Here is an 18597-nt window from a genome sequence, read left to right on the forward strand (position 1 = left end):
TATGTCCAAAAAAGGGAAATAATGCAAAAAAATAAATTGGGCATTTTTTGATTGCAATGGATGGGAAATCATGTTAATTGAACAACCCCAGTGAAATAAATGAATAGAAATGTGTTTTAGAATATTTATGATGAAAAATGTCTTCCAGTGGAAATCAGCAAAATACATAAGACTATAGTCTTATGTCCAAAAAAGGGAAATAATGCAAAAAAAATAAATAGGGCATTTTTTGGCTGCAATGGATGGGAAATTGTATGCAGTTAACAACCCCAGTGAAATAAATGAATAGAAATGTGTTTTAGAATATTTATGATGAAAAATGTCTTCCAGTGGAAATCAGCAAAATACATAAGACTATAGTCTTATGTCCAAAAAAGGGAAATAATGCAAAAAAATAAATTGGGCATTTTTTGATTGCAATGATGGGAAATTGTATGCAGTTAACAACCCCAGTGAAATAAATGAATAGAAATGTGTTGAAGACATTTTTCATCATAAATATTCTACCAGTGGAAATCAGAAAACTACATAAAACTATAGTCTCATGTCCAAAAAAGGGCAATAATGCAATTTCCTTAACATGTGCAAGGGTTATTAAAGAGAGACTGCTCAGTGCCACTCTACAACCCAAGCAGCACTTGCACCATCAGCTGCTTAAAATCATTCACACCTTTACAAAATGTTTTTTTAAAAAGGGCCACTGTGCACATCTGACTAAAACAGACCCCAGCAGTTTCATTAATAACACTGTCAATCAACCGCACAGCATCCCGTATCAAAGTTTAATGCAAACTGCCAACACGGGATGCTGTCAGCAGACTAACGTCTGGGTATAAACGACAACTCAGCCTAATGATTTTAGTTAACGTTTTATTTACACAATCTTTATACATCAGAAAAAACATTTACACAAAATGTATTTTTTTCACCCCAATGTGTTTTTTTTTTCTTCCTTTCTTTCTATCGCCTGTACAGCATTCTCTGATCTGCAAAGGAACAGCATGTAAGTCAAACATGAGAGAGTAAAATAAAGCCAGCCACCATTATAAAATGTGTTTAACCCCTGCGGGTTAACAAGAGTCAGAAATCAGTGTGTTCTACCATGAAGACGTCCATTTTGTATGCCAAAAAGCCACCGCTTTCAAGTCTGGTGCGTGGACACAGAACAGAAGGGAAGAATTTGGAGGGGGGGGGGCAGGGGAATTGGGGCTTGTGAGTTCCAGACCTAAAGTGCAGGGGGGTATTGGGTCAAAGCAGGTCCCTTTATAGCTCCAGGCAACAAAAATTTAAATAAAAAATAAAATACATTTTAAAAAGACATTAATAAATGTATGTAATGCTTCAGTATCTCAAGTTTTTGAATCACTGAAATTAAAGAAAAAGACCAGACACAAAACAACAAAAAACCATACTGCTTTACAACGATGTTTAAATAAAACATCTTCAGTCAAATACAAAATAAATATGCCATCATTTGGTAGAGCGTCTTCTTAGTGAAATAAAGAACGCGAGTCAGAGAACTGATTTAACACATCGTAAATTACCCCCCCTCCCCCCACAAGAAACATAAACAGATACCACTGAATAAACACACAAACAGCATTCAAACAAACTCATGGGTTTGTCCTTATAACAAGACATCATTCTTTCAATAAAACCCAAGTTTTCATACTTCAAAATTTAACTCGCAGCATTTGGGATCACACTGTATACACACACACACACACACACACACACACACTCAATGCACAGATCTGACAGACATGAGACATAAAATGTGATTACTAATCGTGTTATACCTCACTTGCTCGTTGGCAGAAATATCCGAAAGTATAAAGTGAACTCCGGTAACAGCACAGACTAAGATCTATGAGCATTAATAATTAAAATGTTCGCTATGAAATCCAATCCAATGAGAAACGGAGAAATAAATCGGTATGTGAAGTGAATGCTCAGTGAACGGGGTACAGCTCGTTGTGCTGTAGGTACAAAATGGTGCAACTGGATTAAAAGAACTGTAAATGCCATAACGGCGTTCACATTAACTCTCAAAGGAGCTTCAGGACACTTCTTCAGCTCCCCCTGGCAACAACAGGAGTCCTGAGTTTCAGTCTTTTCTCAAAGGCAAGCACCAACTCTTTTCAGGTAATTTACTTTTTTTTTCTTCTTTTTTTAGTTTTCTTTATTTCTTTATACAAATGTGAGAAGAAAACAAAAAAACGAACTTGATTCCTGAAGTGTGGCGTGTCCCACTTGCTCAGGAAGGGGGCGCCTCCCGTCCCGCGTGCTACGAGCGCGCCTCTTTAAAGGTTCTGCAGCTTGCGCGCCCGTCCCGCCGTGTCACGGGAGCGCTGACCCCTTCCGGAAACTTCCACCGGACCGAACGACGCCGGGCACATTCTCTCGTTTCAGTCCTACAGCAGACGAGACTCGACAGGAGTGAAGTGACAGCTCAGTTTGAAATTCATCACCAGCATTTCTCATGGACAGCCTTTACTTTCCCCACCCAGAAATGGCTGCACCCGACAAGGATAGCCCAAGATGTCTGCCACTCCACAAGGCCACAAAAACATCAGAGAGAGACTGAGGGGGAGAGAAAGAGAGAGCAAAAGGGTGGGGGGATGGGGACAGAGAGTAGAGGGAGAAATGCTTGGCAGGCCGACATCCTGCTGAGAGATGAGATTTTTTTTAAAAAGGAAGTTGAGAGATAGAAAGAGACAGAGATGAGAGGAGATGGGCTCGCAGGCAAAGTGGAGGAGAGAGATAGAGAGAGAGGGGGGAGGGAAACCGCAAGAGAGGCCAGATACTGGCTGGGGGGGGGGTCGGGGGGGCACGAGTTGGCCTACCCTCGGAAATGAAAGAGAAGCACACGGCAGCTGTGTGGGTGACACGCCCAAAATCAAGGCCTTCTTTCACCTCGAGCCTCCACACTCATCACTACACAAAGACTACAGCAACAACGACACAGCACAATAAACGCTCTTTGCCATCGACACGCGCAGTCCCTTCCCCGTGCTTGGCTGAGGCAAGGAGAGGCAAACCGTTCTTGCCAATGCTGGAACTCGCAGCTGCCTTTCCTCCCTCCCACCATTTTTTTATCCCTCTCTGCCTCTCACTCAGCTAATCCAATTTCACTGCTAACAGACACTTAACGGCGAGCACATAGACTCATCCACCAGACAGCCCTTGGATCACATTACCCAGCAGCCACGGCCTTCCATCCGTGTAAGGCCTCACGACCAATGAGCGGACGCCTCTCCTGGCCAGCCCAGTCCTCCTCCTACCCAAACCTACCAGGACACGCAGGGCTCCCACGCTACCCGCTTAGCCTCACATAGTCCTGTCCTCAAGGGCAGTCGGGATATGATACACCCAGGTACCCACACACCCCCCCACTCCGTCACTCCTCCATCTCAGTCTCAGTCCAAATAACCAGTCACACCCAAAGCCCCACCCACCCATCTGGAGGGAAACGGAGATGGCGTTTCAGAAAGGTAACAAGTGTTGACAACGCAAATCCAGAACAGCTGATGAAAAGGAACAACAACAAAAAAATCCTTCAGTCCTAAAAATTCTGAGGGGGGAGGGGGGGGGGTGTATGTTTGAGCGCATCTGACTCCATCACATCAGCTCTGACCTCTTCAGGAGGTGAGGATCAAACCATGCTAGACTGTGGGGGGGGGGTTACCCAACAGCTGCCGTTACCGACTCCATTATACAACGTGCGGAGGGCAAGCTGTCCTATCCTGACACCGTTTCACCCAGGACACAAAGAGCCGTGTGTGTCGCCTGGGCCGACCAAGAGAACACAGAGATCCAGACTCCAGGACACTCGCAAGTCAATAATTAAGGGGGTACAAGGGTGGGGCAGGGTAAGGGCGCGGGGCAGAGCAGGGCGGGGCACCATCCTCTCTGTAACGTGAGAGGACCCCGAACCGAGACGGTGGCATGCAGGTGTGAAGGACCAGTAAGCCGCAGGTACACGCAGTGCTTCCACTCTGCCCCTCCCACAACACATCCCATTAAAACCCGCAGAAACGGCCACTTCATTCTGCGCTCGGAAAACTGGAACCCATCGCCTTTAACTATCCTGATACTGTAACCCAGTCGCTTCCCTTAATCCGGGGAATTAACATAATAAAAGTAGTTGCACCGTCTTACAAAGATTATGGAAAACATGCAGGCCAAACACCACCTGGCTTTGCCCTCATCAGGTTACCACGGAAACAGTACACTGGACGAAAGGGACCACTGTCCCTTTCGACGGGAAAGAACTCACTCATGTAGCAACCAGACCTCTCCCAGGTGCACCACATGTACAGTACCACGTGACCCCGAATTCGACTAGCCCCTTCCTCCTTGGAAATTAACAAACACTCTGGTGTGCCCTCCACCCGCTTAACGGCTTGTCTGAGACCAGCTAACCCTTCAAGGTGAAAGATCACTAATGTGTGATTAAAATGTTCTAAACTGAACATTCTAAAGCTGATGTCACAATCACTACTGGTAGGTGAAAGCAATGGAGTTCCAGAACACTGACGTAGAACTTTGGAGGAGGGGAGGGGGGGGAGACATTCCAAAAGGCCTACTCTTCAAAAGGTTAAACAGAGCCTGTTCCAGAGCACTGCCATTCTGAGGAAGAGCGGAAGCCGTTTCAGGGTCAGCGAGCGCACAGGGCTGATGGCAGGACAGGAGACAGCACACCTTCGCTTGCCCTGCCGCAGACCCAGGGAGGAATGGATGGAAGATCTCTACCCAGTGAGTGGACTGACAGTGCTGAGCCTTGTCAGAGCCCCTCCCGTCTCCATTAACGTCAAGACTCGTCAAGTATGAGAGGACATCAAATCAATCAAACCCAAGTGGGTGTGAGATACTGAGAACACTTACGGGAACACTTATGTCAATACCATCTCCATCCACGTCACTCCCTTAACCCCCCCCGTGGCGTTCCCCTCACGATTCATCAGAGCCCCTGTCACACTGACGCCCTTCACCCCACCGACCTCCTCTTTCGCTTCCTCCACCAGCCGTCGAAGGTTTAAGTTCAGCAAGCCGGCGGTTTGTTCCTTTGGGATTCTCGGGAGGTGCTGGTTTAGGCTGACTTGGTTGGATAGGACAGTTGGGTTCCTTGGTTGGGTTGGGTTGTATTGGTTGGTTGGTTGGCTGAAGGGCGGGGCAGGGTGCACGTCTTTATCCTAACCTATCGGTCCCTGCCGTTCACGTCTCGAACTGCGTGAGCAGGGCTCGCACCTCCGGGGTGAGCTGCTTGGCGGCTTTGGCGGCCTCTGTGATGGCCTTGCGGTACAGGCCCTTCCTCTTCTTGTCGAAGCGCAGCTGAAAGTTCTCCAGGAAGGGCGTGACCTGCGAGAGGGCCAGGAAGGAGGTGGTGGGCGAGCCGAACCAGGAGATCCGCGCCTCCTGCCTGACCAGGAGCCCGTTATCCTTGCGGCTCACGGTGATGAGCAGGATGCGGGCCGGCCACCAGGGGAAGCCGTAGATTTTGGCCCAGACGATGTCCCCCACGCATATGGTCCTGCCGTCTGTGGTGACGCACTTGGAGACGTTTTTGGAAAAGACTGCAGCTTTCAGAGATTTACTAGGCTTCTTTTCCTCCTTGGGAGCAGACGAGGAAGAGGATGACAAGGAGGAGGAGCATGAGGAAGAAGAGGAGGAGGAGGAGGAGGCAGAACAAGAGGTAGAGGAAGTGGTGACTACCGAGGACGTGCTGGGGGCAGGGGGGGAGTGTAGTGCCCCAGGAGGGGGGAAGTCAAAGGTCTCAGTGGAGCTGCACTCAGAGTTGGAGGACTTAAGGTCGTCTGTGCTGTCCACGCTACACACAGAGACGTTGGAAGAGTCCAGCTTACTGGGGTTGAGGGTCATGTAAACTGTGATGTTGGCGGCTTTGGCCCCAGGCTTCTCCTGCGACTCGTCTCGACCACCTGGCACCTCAGGCTCCTCCCCCACCCTATCTGGCAGGGGTTGAGGGGCAGCCTCCATATTAGGGTGAGGCTGGGAGTGGGGCTGGGGCTGGAGTCTGAGCTCGTTTTGAGGTCCGAACTCTTGGGTGGAGCCCTGGTTTTCCGTGGCAGCAGTGGGCTCACCTGAAAAGGAAGAGGAGGAGGAGGAGAAGGAACGCGTGGAGGTACAGCTGGGCGGGGCCAGCTTGGGCGGACTCCGGCTTCCGCTCCCTGGCGCTTTGTCGAAGCCCGGCAGCGGCTTGCAGGAGGAGTCGTCGTTCTCCTCGTTGCGGTACCGCTGGGGCTTGATGCGGATCCTTGGCGGGAGAGGGTTGGCGTGGGCTCTCCCGCCCCCGCTGAGCTGGTGCCGTCGGCGGGTGAAGTGGACCTTCTGGTGGGCATCCCTGGGGCAGGAGGCCCGGGTGGAGGGAGCCCTGCCCGTGATCTTGCCGCCCTTGTCGCCGCGCCGGTCCCGGTCCCGCGCTCTCCTCTTCACGGGCTCGCCCGTTTCGGAGTGGTCCACGTTTTTACTCTGCAGCACCTTTTTGGCGTGCGGCGGGACTCTGGAGCCGCCGCCGGCCGGTGAGGAGGCGGCGGCCGCCGTCGCCGCTTTGACCGCGCTGTTGCCGACGCCGCCGCCCTTCGCCTGGCCCAACGCGGCCACCCTGACCAATGGCGTCGGCCTCCGGGCCCCGTCGCCGGCAGCTCGGCCCCTCTCCTCTGCGCGGGGTCGCTTGGCGACGGCCGCCGCGCTCTCGCCGCGCCGCCGCTTGGCCTCGTCGCCGCGGCAATCGGACGCGGGCCCCTTGCGCAGCTCCCGCTTGTCGCCCGTCGCCACGGCGCCCTTGCACTTGTCGCAGAGCACCTGGCGCGGCCGCAGCCTGATGGCGCTCATGATGGACGTGGGCTCCTCCCGGTACAGCTTGCGCTTGGGCCGCTTGATCCTGCGGGGTGGCGGCTGAGGTATCGACTGGCTGTATGTGTCCCTGATAAACAACGGCGGCGGGTACGGGGCGCCTTCCTGAAACAGGGGAGGGGGCTTTGAGGTCCGCTGGTTGGGGGCCGGGCCGGAAGCTGCGGGGGCCTGGGGGGGCTCGTTGGCAGAGGCCTCGGAGACGTCCCGCGACCCCTCCCTCTCCGGCTCGCTGGGGAGCGACTCCGTCTTCGGCTGCATAGATTCGGGCTTGTCCCGGGACTCTCGCTTGGGGTAAACAGTGACGGGAATCCCATAGGGTCCAAACCTGAGGAGACAAAGGCAAAGGATGAGCGAAACAGGAAACAGGAAATGCACCGCGCGCCACAGGCCACGTGTTGCGCCAATCTCGCCGCCAGAATTTGCTAGAATTGCCCTTGTAAATTAAGTGACACGTTAATTTGTGCTGCTTAGACAGGGTGTGAAAAAAACATAATTAAAAAAGAACATTCTTCTGCAGCAGTCGTTGGCAGACTGGCACAAGCAGTACTGCAGGAGAGGCAGGGCCATGCATTAACTTAATTAGCTGGCAGACGCAAAGAGAGACATTCAACATTCAAACACAAATACACCCCTCCCCCCCTTACAGAAATACAATCAATTCTACAGCAGGGAAGAGGCAGTAACACTAATGAACATCTTCCTGGCACCAGAGATATGTGCTTTTATTTAAAGCTCACAACCGTCTCTTTGGCAAGTATGCAGGTGGGGGGGTGGGGGGGGTCCAGGGGGGAACAGCCGCAACCGCTGACAGCCAGCGACTCTAAACTTCCTTCTTCCTTCCCGTCCATCAGATAATGAGCGATCGCATTCAAACACTCCATCTCCCCACACTGCCGGACGGGACCGGATGTCGGGGTTAAATTTTAACCCTGAAAAAGTCTCCACCGCCCTCAGTAAACAATAGTTGGCGCACTCATACCCAACCATCACGTCTCAGTCCGTTACTGCAGCTCATAGAGAGCTGGGGTTTCAGCGTACAACAAGAAAACCGCAACGACTCGTCTGGGACTCGAGAACATGGACCCTGTGGTAGAGCTGGTGTCTGAAAACAAGGAAACGCGGCTGTCCCTATACATCCCAAGTGCTCGTTCTGGAGAATTCACATTTAAGCACACAGTTCAGCATCCAAGCTGGTTCTAAACGGACTGCGATTCAACCCTTTGAAGAGTAGGGTGAATTCGGCATGTTTTTTTTTCCAAGATTCCAAAAGTCAGTGTTCTAGAACGCCACTGCTTTCAGTCACCAGCAGTGATTGTGACATCAGCACTAGAATGTTCAGTTAAGAACATTCTGATCGCGTGTGTGTGATCTCACACCTCAGGGGTTAAAAAAAAGCTGTACAAAGCCACACATAAGACATTATGTAATAACAATACATTCTGCTTATACAGTGCTTTTCACACCAGTGTTCAAAGCGCTAGACATAAAAGGAAGTGGAATCAAAGGCGCAAAACCCAAAACCACATCAGCGAACAACAGCACCACCCCCTCCCCCGCTTCTCAGCCCCCACAGGAGGCTCACACAGATTTCGGCGTCCAGTCATAAATCAATCTGTCCCGGGAGTCGCCCGGGCAGCCCGTGGCCCGGCACGTTGCCGTGGCGCCCGCTCAGAGGAGTGCTTCCTGTTCCGCCCCTCCTCATTGTTTCCCCCGGCCCCCAGTTTGAGGGGGGCCCGCTGAACCCCAGTGGCTGTGCAAAAAGGGGGGTTCCTGTTTACCCAGGGGACCCCGACAGGAACCGGCAAATATTCACAGCTCTCGCCTCAACTTACTCTCCGGTAAAAAAAATTCTCGCTACGTTACTGCAAATAAAAAATGTGGATGACATATTTTTGGGTAGACTCTCAGAGACCCGACAGAATCGCGCACCGTCTCTACCGTTTGGTTTCGTTTTCATGCAGCTCTCTTGACAAAAACTGGGTTCTGGCTTCCGGCCAAAAACAAAAAAAAAAAACACTAAACTGAACGTGGGAAGTACAGAGAGGCTCGCACAGCGGACATCAAAGCGACCGCCGGGTTCCTCTGACGTCACGGGCGAGGTGCTGCGCCGCCACTTCCTCCGCCGGGCGTTTCATCGGCGCAGTCGATCGGGCTGCGGTGTTCCGAGCTGTCGCTTGATGCCCCGCGCCCGGCTGTAACCACGGGAACACGAGCGCCGAACGCGGTCTTCCGGCGAAGGACCTCAACCGCAGCAGCAGCAGCAGCAGCAGCGCTGCTTCCTTCTGACACACAGCAAGCTCTGTAGTTTCTCGGTCTCACAAACCACCGCCACATTTCCGCTGTCCATCGGCCGCTGAAGGGCGGGCCTACGCCAGGGGCCGGGGGTGTACAGTTCGCGGTATGAAGGCCACAGCAAGCCTACGCCCGGGGCCGGGGGTGTACAGTTCGCGGTATGAAGGCCGCATCCCTGATCCGCAGCCAGACGCAGCTACCAACTAACGACCGAGCTGCAGACGAGAGGAAGCCAGGCTTCAGAGCTTATTCTGGGGGGGGAAGGGGGGGTTGCAGTTGACAGTAAGAACAGGGGGAGACGAAAACGGTTCCCACTTAGATTCCAAAATGTGTGTCCCAACAAGAGGGCACTCTGTACGATACCCTCGGCTCAATCCCCAAATCTGCGTTTTTGCTTCACTGTTCTTAAAGCCAAAGCCCACACCTTTTCTTTTGCGACTTTATGAACAACCAACATGAAACAGTGCAACTGTCAGGGGCACGATCACCGTGACTCGTACCGAAGGAAACGAGGTCATTCTGCGACCTCTCATCGTGACCCCGCCCACTCTGATGCACCTTTGTTTCTACCTGCTACATCAAGCGGTGTGTCGGGTGCACACCTGTGCTTCGCACCCGTCAGCACCGCACCTGTGAGTGTGTCTGTGTGTGAGTGTGTGTGTCCTGGTTTCCACACCTGCTACCCAGGCCTTTCCAGGCTCGAATGGGTTTTGGTCCTGCTTGCAAACAACCCCTAATGCGAGCGTTCTCCCTCCGAGCCCTGCTCCTCCCTGCCATCCATCCCTCAATCCACTTACGTCCAATCAGAGCCCCCCCACCCCCGTGCCCTGCACTCTGTGACCAAGGCAACGCATGAAGGTCACGCCCGCCAAATGTGACGCGACCAACATAACATCTCTGGTGCCTGTAATCCTAGACTAGTCCCTTACACACACACACAGGCACACACGCACACACACACAGGGACACACACACACAGGCACACACGCACACACACACAGGCACACAGGCACACACACACACGCACAGGCCTGCTCCGCCTCTGTCGACACCCCTTCATCTGCTCGAAAGAAGCTGAACAAACACAAGTCAAGCACTATAGGGGTGTGTGTGTGTGTGGGGGCACTCACATTTACCAAACACACCAAAGCCTTTAATCTCATCTGTGCAAAAGAGAAAACCTCCATATATAATATGTTAAGCGTGACAATGTTCGAATATGGGCCAAGCACTTTTCCACACACAAACACACACACAGTCCCGTACTGCTATCCTTATGAGGACTTCCCATTGACTACATTCATTCCACAACCTCTAACCCTAACCCTAACCCTAACCCCAACCACTACATGCCTAACCTTAACCTAATTGTAACCCTAACCCTAACCCAAAGTCCTAACCCTAAAACAGCCTCTTGACCTTGTGGGGACCAGCAAAAGATCCCCACAAATATAAATTTTCCTCATCTTTCTATCCTTGTGAGGACATTTGGTTCCCACAAAGATAGTATTACAAGTTCACGCACACACACAAACAAACACACACAGCTTCTCCCACTCCAATCAGAGGCCACGGAAGGTATTCAGAAAACGACCAAAGTCAAAATATAACGACCTGCTAACTAACAGCGCAGTACTGGATGCATGCTCTGCTGTACCACTACCTGAATACCACACAGATTATTTTATTTTACGTTTGAAAATTGTAATTTTCTCGGCTCATCGACTTCAAACCCCGCCACGTCGTGACTGACTTATACATGCTAATTCGGCACAAGGAGAATATGCTATCGGGAATTTCAAAGGAACGGAAGAGATTTCAAAAAGACGAGAGTGTACGGTGTGCGTGATCGTGGGTGTGAAAAATATAAGAAATGGCAGCTGGGGGTGTCGGGGGGGGGGCAACACGGTGCAGAAAACATGTAAAACCACCCCCAAATGCCAGATTAATTATTCAAGCGACGGAGCCTCAGCTACAGAAATGAAGCTGAGGTGCAGGATGTGGGGGAGAAATGCAAAACTTCACCTTTCCTCCTGTGGTCTTCTCTCGCCGACCTGTTTCTGAGAACTCACGAAGACGCAACGTGTTTCCGCCAACAACAAAACAACAGCAATGGAGCGTACTCTTTGCGCCCAGCCTTGGAGGAGCCCAGGGCAGGATTTCATTTAAGGCCCCCACAACAGCCCACCCACCCGCTAAATAATATATATTTTAGAATAATTAGGGAGCCCCCTGGTGGTCACGGAGGCCCAAGCAGCCGCTGATGTTGTTTGTTGGGTTGGGCCGGTTCTGATGCTTTGAGTGTACTTTTAACTCCTCCTTCGCTGTAGAGCTGGGACCAGGCCGGTTCCCCAAGATCTGTTTCCGGGTGCGTCTGAAACCCACTGTGGGCCCCCTCCAGTAAACTGCCCCACTACACTGACCACACTGCCCAGCAACACTGAGGAGAGGAACACGGGAAGACCAATCGCAGCAAACACCCAAAGGTCAAAGGTCGAAGGCAGATCAGAAACCTCAACGGCGGCCACGCAAAGGAAAGCACATTCCGCAGCAGTGCTGGTCGACCGGCCTTGACATCCGATGCTTTCCGCTTTCGTTTCTTGGCGCCCCGCCCTCCAGATTCCAGGGAGAGCGGGAAAAGGCTGAGGAGGTGCGGAGAGGAAGTCTCAGTCAATGAGACTGAGCGCAAAAACTCAGAACTACAGGTATTCTGGCTGAAAAAACTCCAAAAATGGCACCTCACAATTCCACAGACTTTGCCACAATTTTTTTTTTCCTTCCCCAAGAAGGAAATTTGAATGTGGAGTACCAACAGTTCCATTGCCTGTCCTTGCATATCCCACACCCATAAATTATACGTCGGGCTAGGGGGCCTGATCCCATGGGGGGGGCAAAGGGAGAATTAAAATCCTGGGGGGAGGGGGGGGATTGGGTGATGAGACCTCGAAGGAGGTCTCAGGGGTGCCGAGTCAGCATCAGGAAATGGAAATACACCACAGCCTCTGTGCTGCCGTCAGCTAAAGTACCCTGGACAGTGACTGGCCATGGTGGCGTAGGCTAGCCCGGCGCGTTCAGAACGGTCTCCCACAAACCGCCACATTTCTGCTGTCCATCGCCGCTGAAGGGCGAGCCTGCGCCCGGGGCCGGGGGTGTACAGTCCCCGGTATGTAGGCCACAGCAAGCCTACGCCCGGGGCTGGGGGTGTCCAGTCCCCGGTATGTAGGCCACAGCAAGCCTACGCCCGGGGCCGGGGGTGTCCAGTCCCCGGTATGTAGGCCACAGCAAGCCTACGCCCGGGGCCGGGGGTGTCCAGTCCCCGGTATGTAGGCCACATCCGTGAACCGCAGCCAGACCCTGAACACACACACACAGCCTCGATATACCACGCTGACGGCAGAGAGTGGAAATACAGCGCTGACGACGGACAACTTGTATAGCCTCGCACGTGGCTTCACTTAAACCAGGACAAGGTCACACCGCCCAGTCCAGCAGATCCGTTTCCGTCTTTTATAAATACCCCCTCTGTTTCAGGACAATGGACCGGCGACACGTCATATTCACAGAGGACAACCACGACAGCCTCAGGATTCTAAAGTAAAAGACCAACGTGTGGACTGTGGCATAACACAGTTCGCAAGTACAAAACAAACCTGTCAATTAACTATAAAAAAAAGCAGTTATAGAATAATTTAAACATTGCCATCATGTGCAAGTAAAAAGGTCTTGCTAAGGCAGTAGTACGTTTCATTCGAACAAGAGCTTTGTGTTGTTGGCTGTAACCCTAAATGCTTTTCTTGCATTTTCTGAATGTGGCCACAAGTGAGATTTAGAAAACCACCTCTCAGACTGGTGAATCTGTGGAGCACTGCTATTGGTTGCTCAGGACAGCAACTGTTGCTCAGGAAGCGAATCTATAGGATGTTTGATCAGAGAGATAAGACCAAAGGAGAAGCACACCCCGCCAATGGAAAAACTGCCAGACAAAACCACCCTTTGAATCAAAGCTGTGTGTACGAGCGGTTTAATGGGCAGGTGGAGACCAACTGCCGTTGAGCTCAAAGCTCAGGTGTGTGTCCAATCACACCTTTAGCAGGACTACAGGGGGAGATTTTTAGGGTCCAGCGTAAGAGAGAGACACACGGGCAACGTTCAGTGCTTGTCACCAGCTGGATCTCGTCCTGCTCCCAGCAGGAAACAGGACATAGCCAATGGCTGCCACGAACCGGAAATCTGGCCAATCGGTGGCCACGGAACGCTGAGAACGTCTGGCCCACTATTCACAGTCGATGCCTCGAAGACAATGGCCATCAGCCCAATCCCCACTGACTCCATAGAGAAGCCTCAAAGACATACCTTTTCTCATGTTAAAGTAAGCATGCAAGTGAAAAGACAACGGCTCAAAGCTATTCCTGAAATACATGGGGGGTGCAGATGACTTTTACAGTGTTTTTTGTATTATGAAGACCTTTGTTCATAATGGCCTCTTTGACACAGTTAATACATTTTTTATTTAACTAATAAAGGGTGCACTACAACTAAAACAACAATCTGCTAGATGATGATGCTCATCATCATTTTCGTCCGGTGCCATCAGGCAATGTTAATAGGTTGAAGGAGCGATCAGTTTGGACAGCTAACAATTGGAGTAGAACACTAAGAACAAGAACAAGGGGGGATATATTTAGAGGCGTCCAAAGAGGTTTCCGAAGAGAATGTGTTACACAACGCGGCAAAATACGGGCACATGACATCAACAGAAATAGAGTGTTAGAGGTGAGACAGAGAGAGAGAGAAGGTGAAAAAAAAGAAAAAAGGATAGAAAAAGACGTGTGTCTGGTGAGGGGGGGATGTGTGGAGTTGACAGTAAAGAGGAGAATTTATAGACACTCATTCAAAGCAAAAACAATAGCATATGGACCACCTGATGATGCCGTGATACGTTCAGCAAATTACTCTGGTTATGAATCAAATCAACTCAAACGAGAAAGGGCCCGATATAATAATAATTACAATAATATTCACAAAAATATACTATGCATACACTGGATTTACCATGTCTGGCTAAGATCGTTTACAGCTTACAGTCCCCACTGGAACGACACAGGTCACTTCAATGACTACTATCAAACAAGGCAGAAATGGTACTACAAAAGAGCTCTGCACTTTATTTAGCTTACATCGAGGGTGGGGCTTTGGACAGTCCCGGTTCAAACAAGGTTGAAACTGAAATAATGGCAGCATGCTTCCCGTCTCGCTTACGTTTTACTAATTATTTAGCTAACTTATTAACTATCATACATACGCCGTATCGAAAACATGCACGTTTAAATAACACCCAGATGCAATTGCTAGCCTTCTAAAGTTAGCTTATTCAGCGTGCATAGCTGGCCAGCTAACTTCCCTTGCTAACCGTAAGCGTAAACAAAACGGACTCCTGGAGACACAAACTGGAGCTAAGCTAGCTAGAACAAGTCTTATCGTTGGCCTGATTTTAATACAGGCGGCTAACTTTCTCTGTGGAAAAAATGCATGACAGTTCAAACTGTGTTTGAGTTCACTATCTGAAATATTTCAATGAGAAATACGTAAGCTATGCATTAACTAAAACAGGCTAGCCCGCAAGCAACTAATTCAGTGTAGCGTGGTGGCTATACAGCGAGCAAACACTGCAGCAAGTGATGGGTTAGCAACTTAGCATACCTTTTAGAGAGGTCCATCAGAACCCCGGAAAAGATCCTCTCGCCAAGCCGAAACGAGACCACGAGCGCATCATCGATTATGTGATCTAGTGCGACTCGAACCTCCGACCCGGGGATGAGTTGGGCGATTGATTCGGGGCACAGTCCGGCATCATCTACACCTGTCACAGCAGGTTTCAGTTCGGATTCGGTTCCGTCGGCGTTGCTGTACATCCCATCTCGTGCGAGCAAACCCTCCGGTTCCGAAGTAGTCGGGACGCGGTCTGCTGTCGTGCGAAGTTCTGTAAAGTCCACGCTTATAATTTCGTCCTCCTCGTTTCTTAAAAAATGGTGGTCTTCTACAACGGGGACAACCGCACTGTGCTGAATGGTCCCGGGACATTTCGGAACCACGTCCTCCGCGGGCTCAGGCAGAGAAGTTCCACAAAGGGGAGCAGCATCGCCCGATTCAAGTGCCTGTCCAGTTTCAGCTGATGCTTTTATTATCGCTGGGCTCTCGCACTGCAACCTGGTCGGTTGAACCAGGTCCGGTTCCGTGGGAAGGGTATACTCCGCAGCAGGTACCACCAGCCCTGCTAAAGCGGGTAAGGGGGCTGCAAGTTCCGTCTCAGTCAGCATATTATTCGGAACAGATTCCCAAATGTGGGAAGCTCCTGCCGCTGACTCGGAGCTAAAAGCGGGTCCAAGACAGGCAGCAACGACGCAAGAGTGGACCTCGTTTGCAGCATCCACAGTAGGAGGCATTGCTGTGTTCGTGCTGCCCGCCGCGTACCCGAGGTCTCGCGGAGCCCCGGTCTCCGACTCGTGGTCGGTCGGCTCACTTCCCCTGCGGTTAGCCGCGAGGATGTGTTCGCTTTCGCCGAAATCAAACAACGCATTTCCCGCCGTGTCTGGGCCGGGTGTGCGCCGTGATTCGGCGTGCACAAGATCGCATCCCTGAGGTGCTTCTCCATTCTTGGGTAGGTGCACAAGGTCCATCACTGGAGAGAACTCCTTTGTAGCCTCGGCCTCGAGTTTGGCCTCCGCCGCGACTGGCTGCTCTATCTCCGGCTCCAGCTCTGCTCCGTCCCCCGCTGTTGTGGTTAATGCCGCAGAGGCTCCTGGCTCCGCAGCCACGGCCGCCATTTTCTTTCCGCTTTTCAGCCACAGCTTGGCCTCCTCTCTCTGTGATAGGACATAAGCCCTCCCTCTGGATCCCATAGACACTTGGGATTGGCCAGTAAACTATAAACGTGTGGTTGTATGGTACCCTTTGTTGTCAATCAACCCTGAGCGCTGAAAGCCTGCAATATAATTGGCTAGGCTTTTGTCAATAATATCGGCCTTATTATTGTGGAAAGTTCCGCATATCGCTCCGAAGGGGGCGACATTGCGTTATTTTGTTAACAATTGTCAGAATAAACGCTACCCCATTCACAGAAAACTGTCGATTTAATTTGCACATACTTATTCACAAATATACTACCAATGTGCGTGTTTCCTTTCTCTCGTTCACCTGTAAGGGGTCTTTGTGACGGTGTCCTCTGTAAAAAGAGCTATACAAACTGGATTAAAATTGAATAATAAAAAACCACACTGCCTATACAGTCTGCATTATTTAATTGTCTCGCCGGCCTCAATGTCAAGTGTAGCTTATAGCTGTACGTTACGGCACGTTCACCGACAAGATGCGAATTGACAGACAGCACACCAGCCGTCCAAATAGTTCTTACACAGTAATATACACACTGCAAATAATACATTTATGAAACCAGAATATTTATTGCATAAATTCAGATTACCGTATAACGGGCACGTGCAGAGGGGGTGGCTCCTGGTGCCCGGGCACCTGCCCCTTTTGCCCCATTGGATTTTTTAAAAATCAATATTTGTATTGTTATCATTGCTGTCATACTAACATATTAATACATATTAAATGATGCTGGTTAACTACATTCTGCATAATAAATTTGTGTTTTAAAACTGGTTTTCTAGGTTGGCGTGTCCTTTTCTCACTTTGAGCACCTGTTCCTCAAAAGGTCTCTGTACAGCCCTGCTGCAAGTATATAAGTTCAAGGGTACACTGATAAAGCCCAAGCAATTAATTATATCCAGAGCAACCTAGACAGTTTCTTTACACACATGAAACATCATCCATACATGAAGCTGGATATTTACTGAAGAAATTCCAGTTAAAAATACCTTGCTCAAGGGTACAATGAGTACCATCTAGGATTGGAACTGGCAACCTCAAAGTTGTGAGAAAGTGTTCCAGAAATTGCATGCTTTATATTGTTATATTGTTAATATCCATTTTATCTACATTTTGTAACAGTATAATGGTAAGGCCTTCCCAGTACTCCGCTACTACCTCAATTTCAGATTCACCAGTATTATGCATTATTACTACATGGGGCAACCAGCAGAACTTAACCTCCACAACTTTATGCAATAAAGGCAAGCTTGGCTTCCTCCGTTCTTCTTTGCAACGATACTTCACATCAACTGAGCAATGGAAGAGTTCTCATTCAGATGAAAAACCCAGGGAGGTTAGGTTTATAAGGGGTAATATTTATATTTTCCCCTCATTCCCCATTATTTTGTATGTTTGTTTTATTCAGACAGGTAGAAACAGAGAGGGTAACAGATAAATGTTTTTTTTTTGGGGGGGGGGGGGGGGTCTTTTAATGGGGAAAATGTAAAATAAATTAATCCTTAAAAATCATTTTCATTCATGAATATTTTGAAATGCTCAAATATAAAAGTAATTCAAATTTTAATACGCACACACACATTCATAAAACATTTTATTTGGAATCTAGATCTGTATTTATGGTTTAGATTGTATTTTCTTTGGAACTGTATGGTTTAAAATGCAATAGTTGATTTGGGGAAAGAGGCTATATTTCAATGTGCAGGTATGTCAAAAAGCATGCTCTTGAACAAAACTGAAAAAAGTAATACATTTACCGTGACAGCAATACTAAAGATAACATCAATGAGGTCTTTTTGAAAAAATGAAAAGCCATCACTTCTAGTGTCGTAGATCAAGCACTGGCCCTGACTGTCTCACTGCCAGCAGTAACGTTGCGAAATCACACGTTTGTCATTAAAACCTCGAGTGGAACTTTTTAGTGGCACAGTCCTATTGTAAAACTTTAAAGTGTCACTGTAATCCGTACAGATCTGTCGCCGCGCAAGAAATAAAATAATTTACTTTGAGCGCTCAAGGACACTGTAGTTTATGAGGGGGGCTTTATGATTATGATGTGTTTGGCACAAAGACAGGCATATTTTTTATCGTCTTTTGTTGGTATGACTTCATTTGTGCAACGGGGTGAAATTAAAGCTATCTGAAATGTGTAAATCAGTAACCAAACTGTCAATTTCTCTTTGCTTTGGTGGCAAACTAAGTCTGTTCCATCAGCCATCACAGCAGAATTACCCATTCTTAAAAAAATGCAATGTTTTCACACCCATCCATTCATTCACCTAAAGACACTAACCTTGTACAGTACAGTCAAAATGTGAATGCAGTGAAATGTTCATCCCTCTTTGCCAAGATAATAAATTCAACACATTTACGACGCAACAAATATTTTCACTCACCTTTTTTTATTTAAGAAAAGTTATGAATGAGAGTAGAAACTTCAAATTTTAATACGTTTTAATTTGGATTAAAATGTGAGATAATTGATGGGCAGGTGCAAAAACCTTCATACAACAGAGCCAAGCAGGCAGCAGCTGAGCAAAC

The 18597-nt window shown here is 49.4% G+C and overlaps 1 protein-coding gene across 1 annotated transcript; it reads right to left on the reverse strand.

Moving 5' to 3' along the window:
• Positions 1-856: 856 nt before the first annotated feature.
• On the reverse strand, positions 857-16061 carry LOC135249809 (PWWP domain-containing protein 2A-like). The gene is made up of 2 exons (XM_064325393.1): positions 14866-16061; positions 857-7198 (listed from the first exon to the last, which is right to left on the reverse strand). Exons 1-2 carry the CDS (start codon positions 15987-15989, stop codon positions 5218-5220), a joined length of 3105 nt encoding a protein of 1034 aa, XP_064181463.1. The 5' UTR covers positions 15990-16061; the 3' UTR covers positions 857-5217.
• Between the last annotated feature and the right edge of the window lie 2536 nt (positions 16062-18597).

This window comes from Anguilla rostrata, chromosome 3 (genome assembly GCF_018555375.3).
Source record: "Anguilla rostrata isolate EN2019 chromosome 3, ASM1855537v3, whole genome shotgun sequence".
NCBI lineage: Eukaryota > Metazoa > Chordata > Actinopteri > Anguilliformes > Anguillidae > Anguilla > Anguilla rostrata.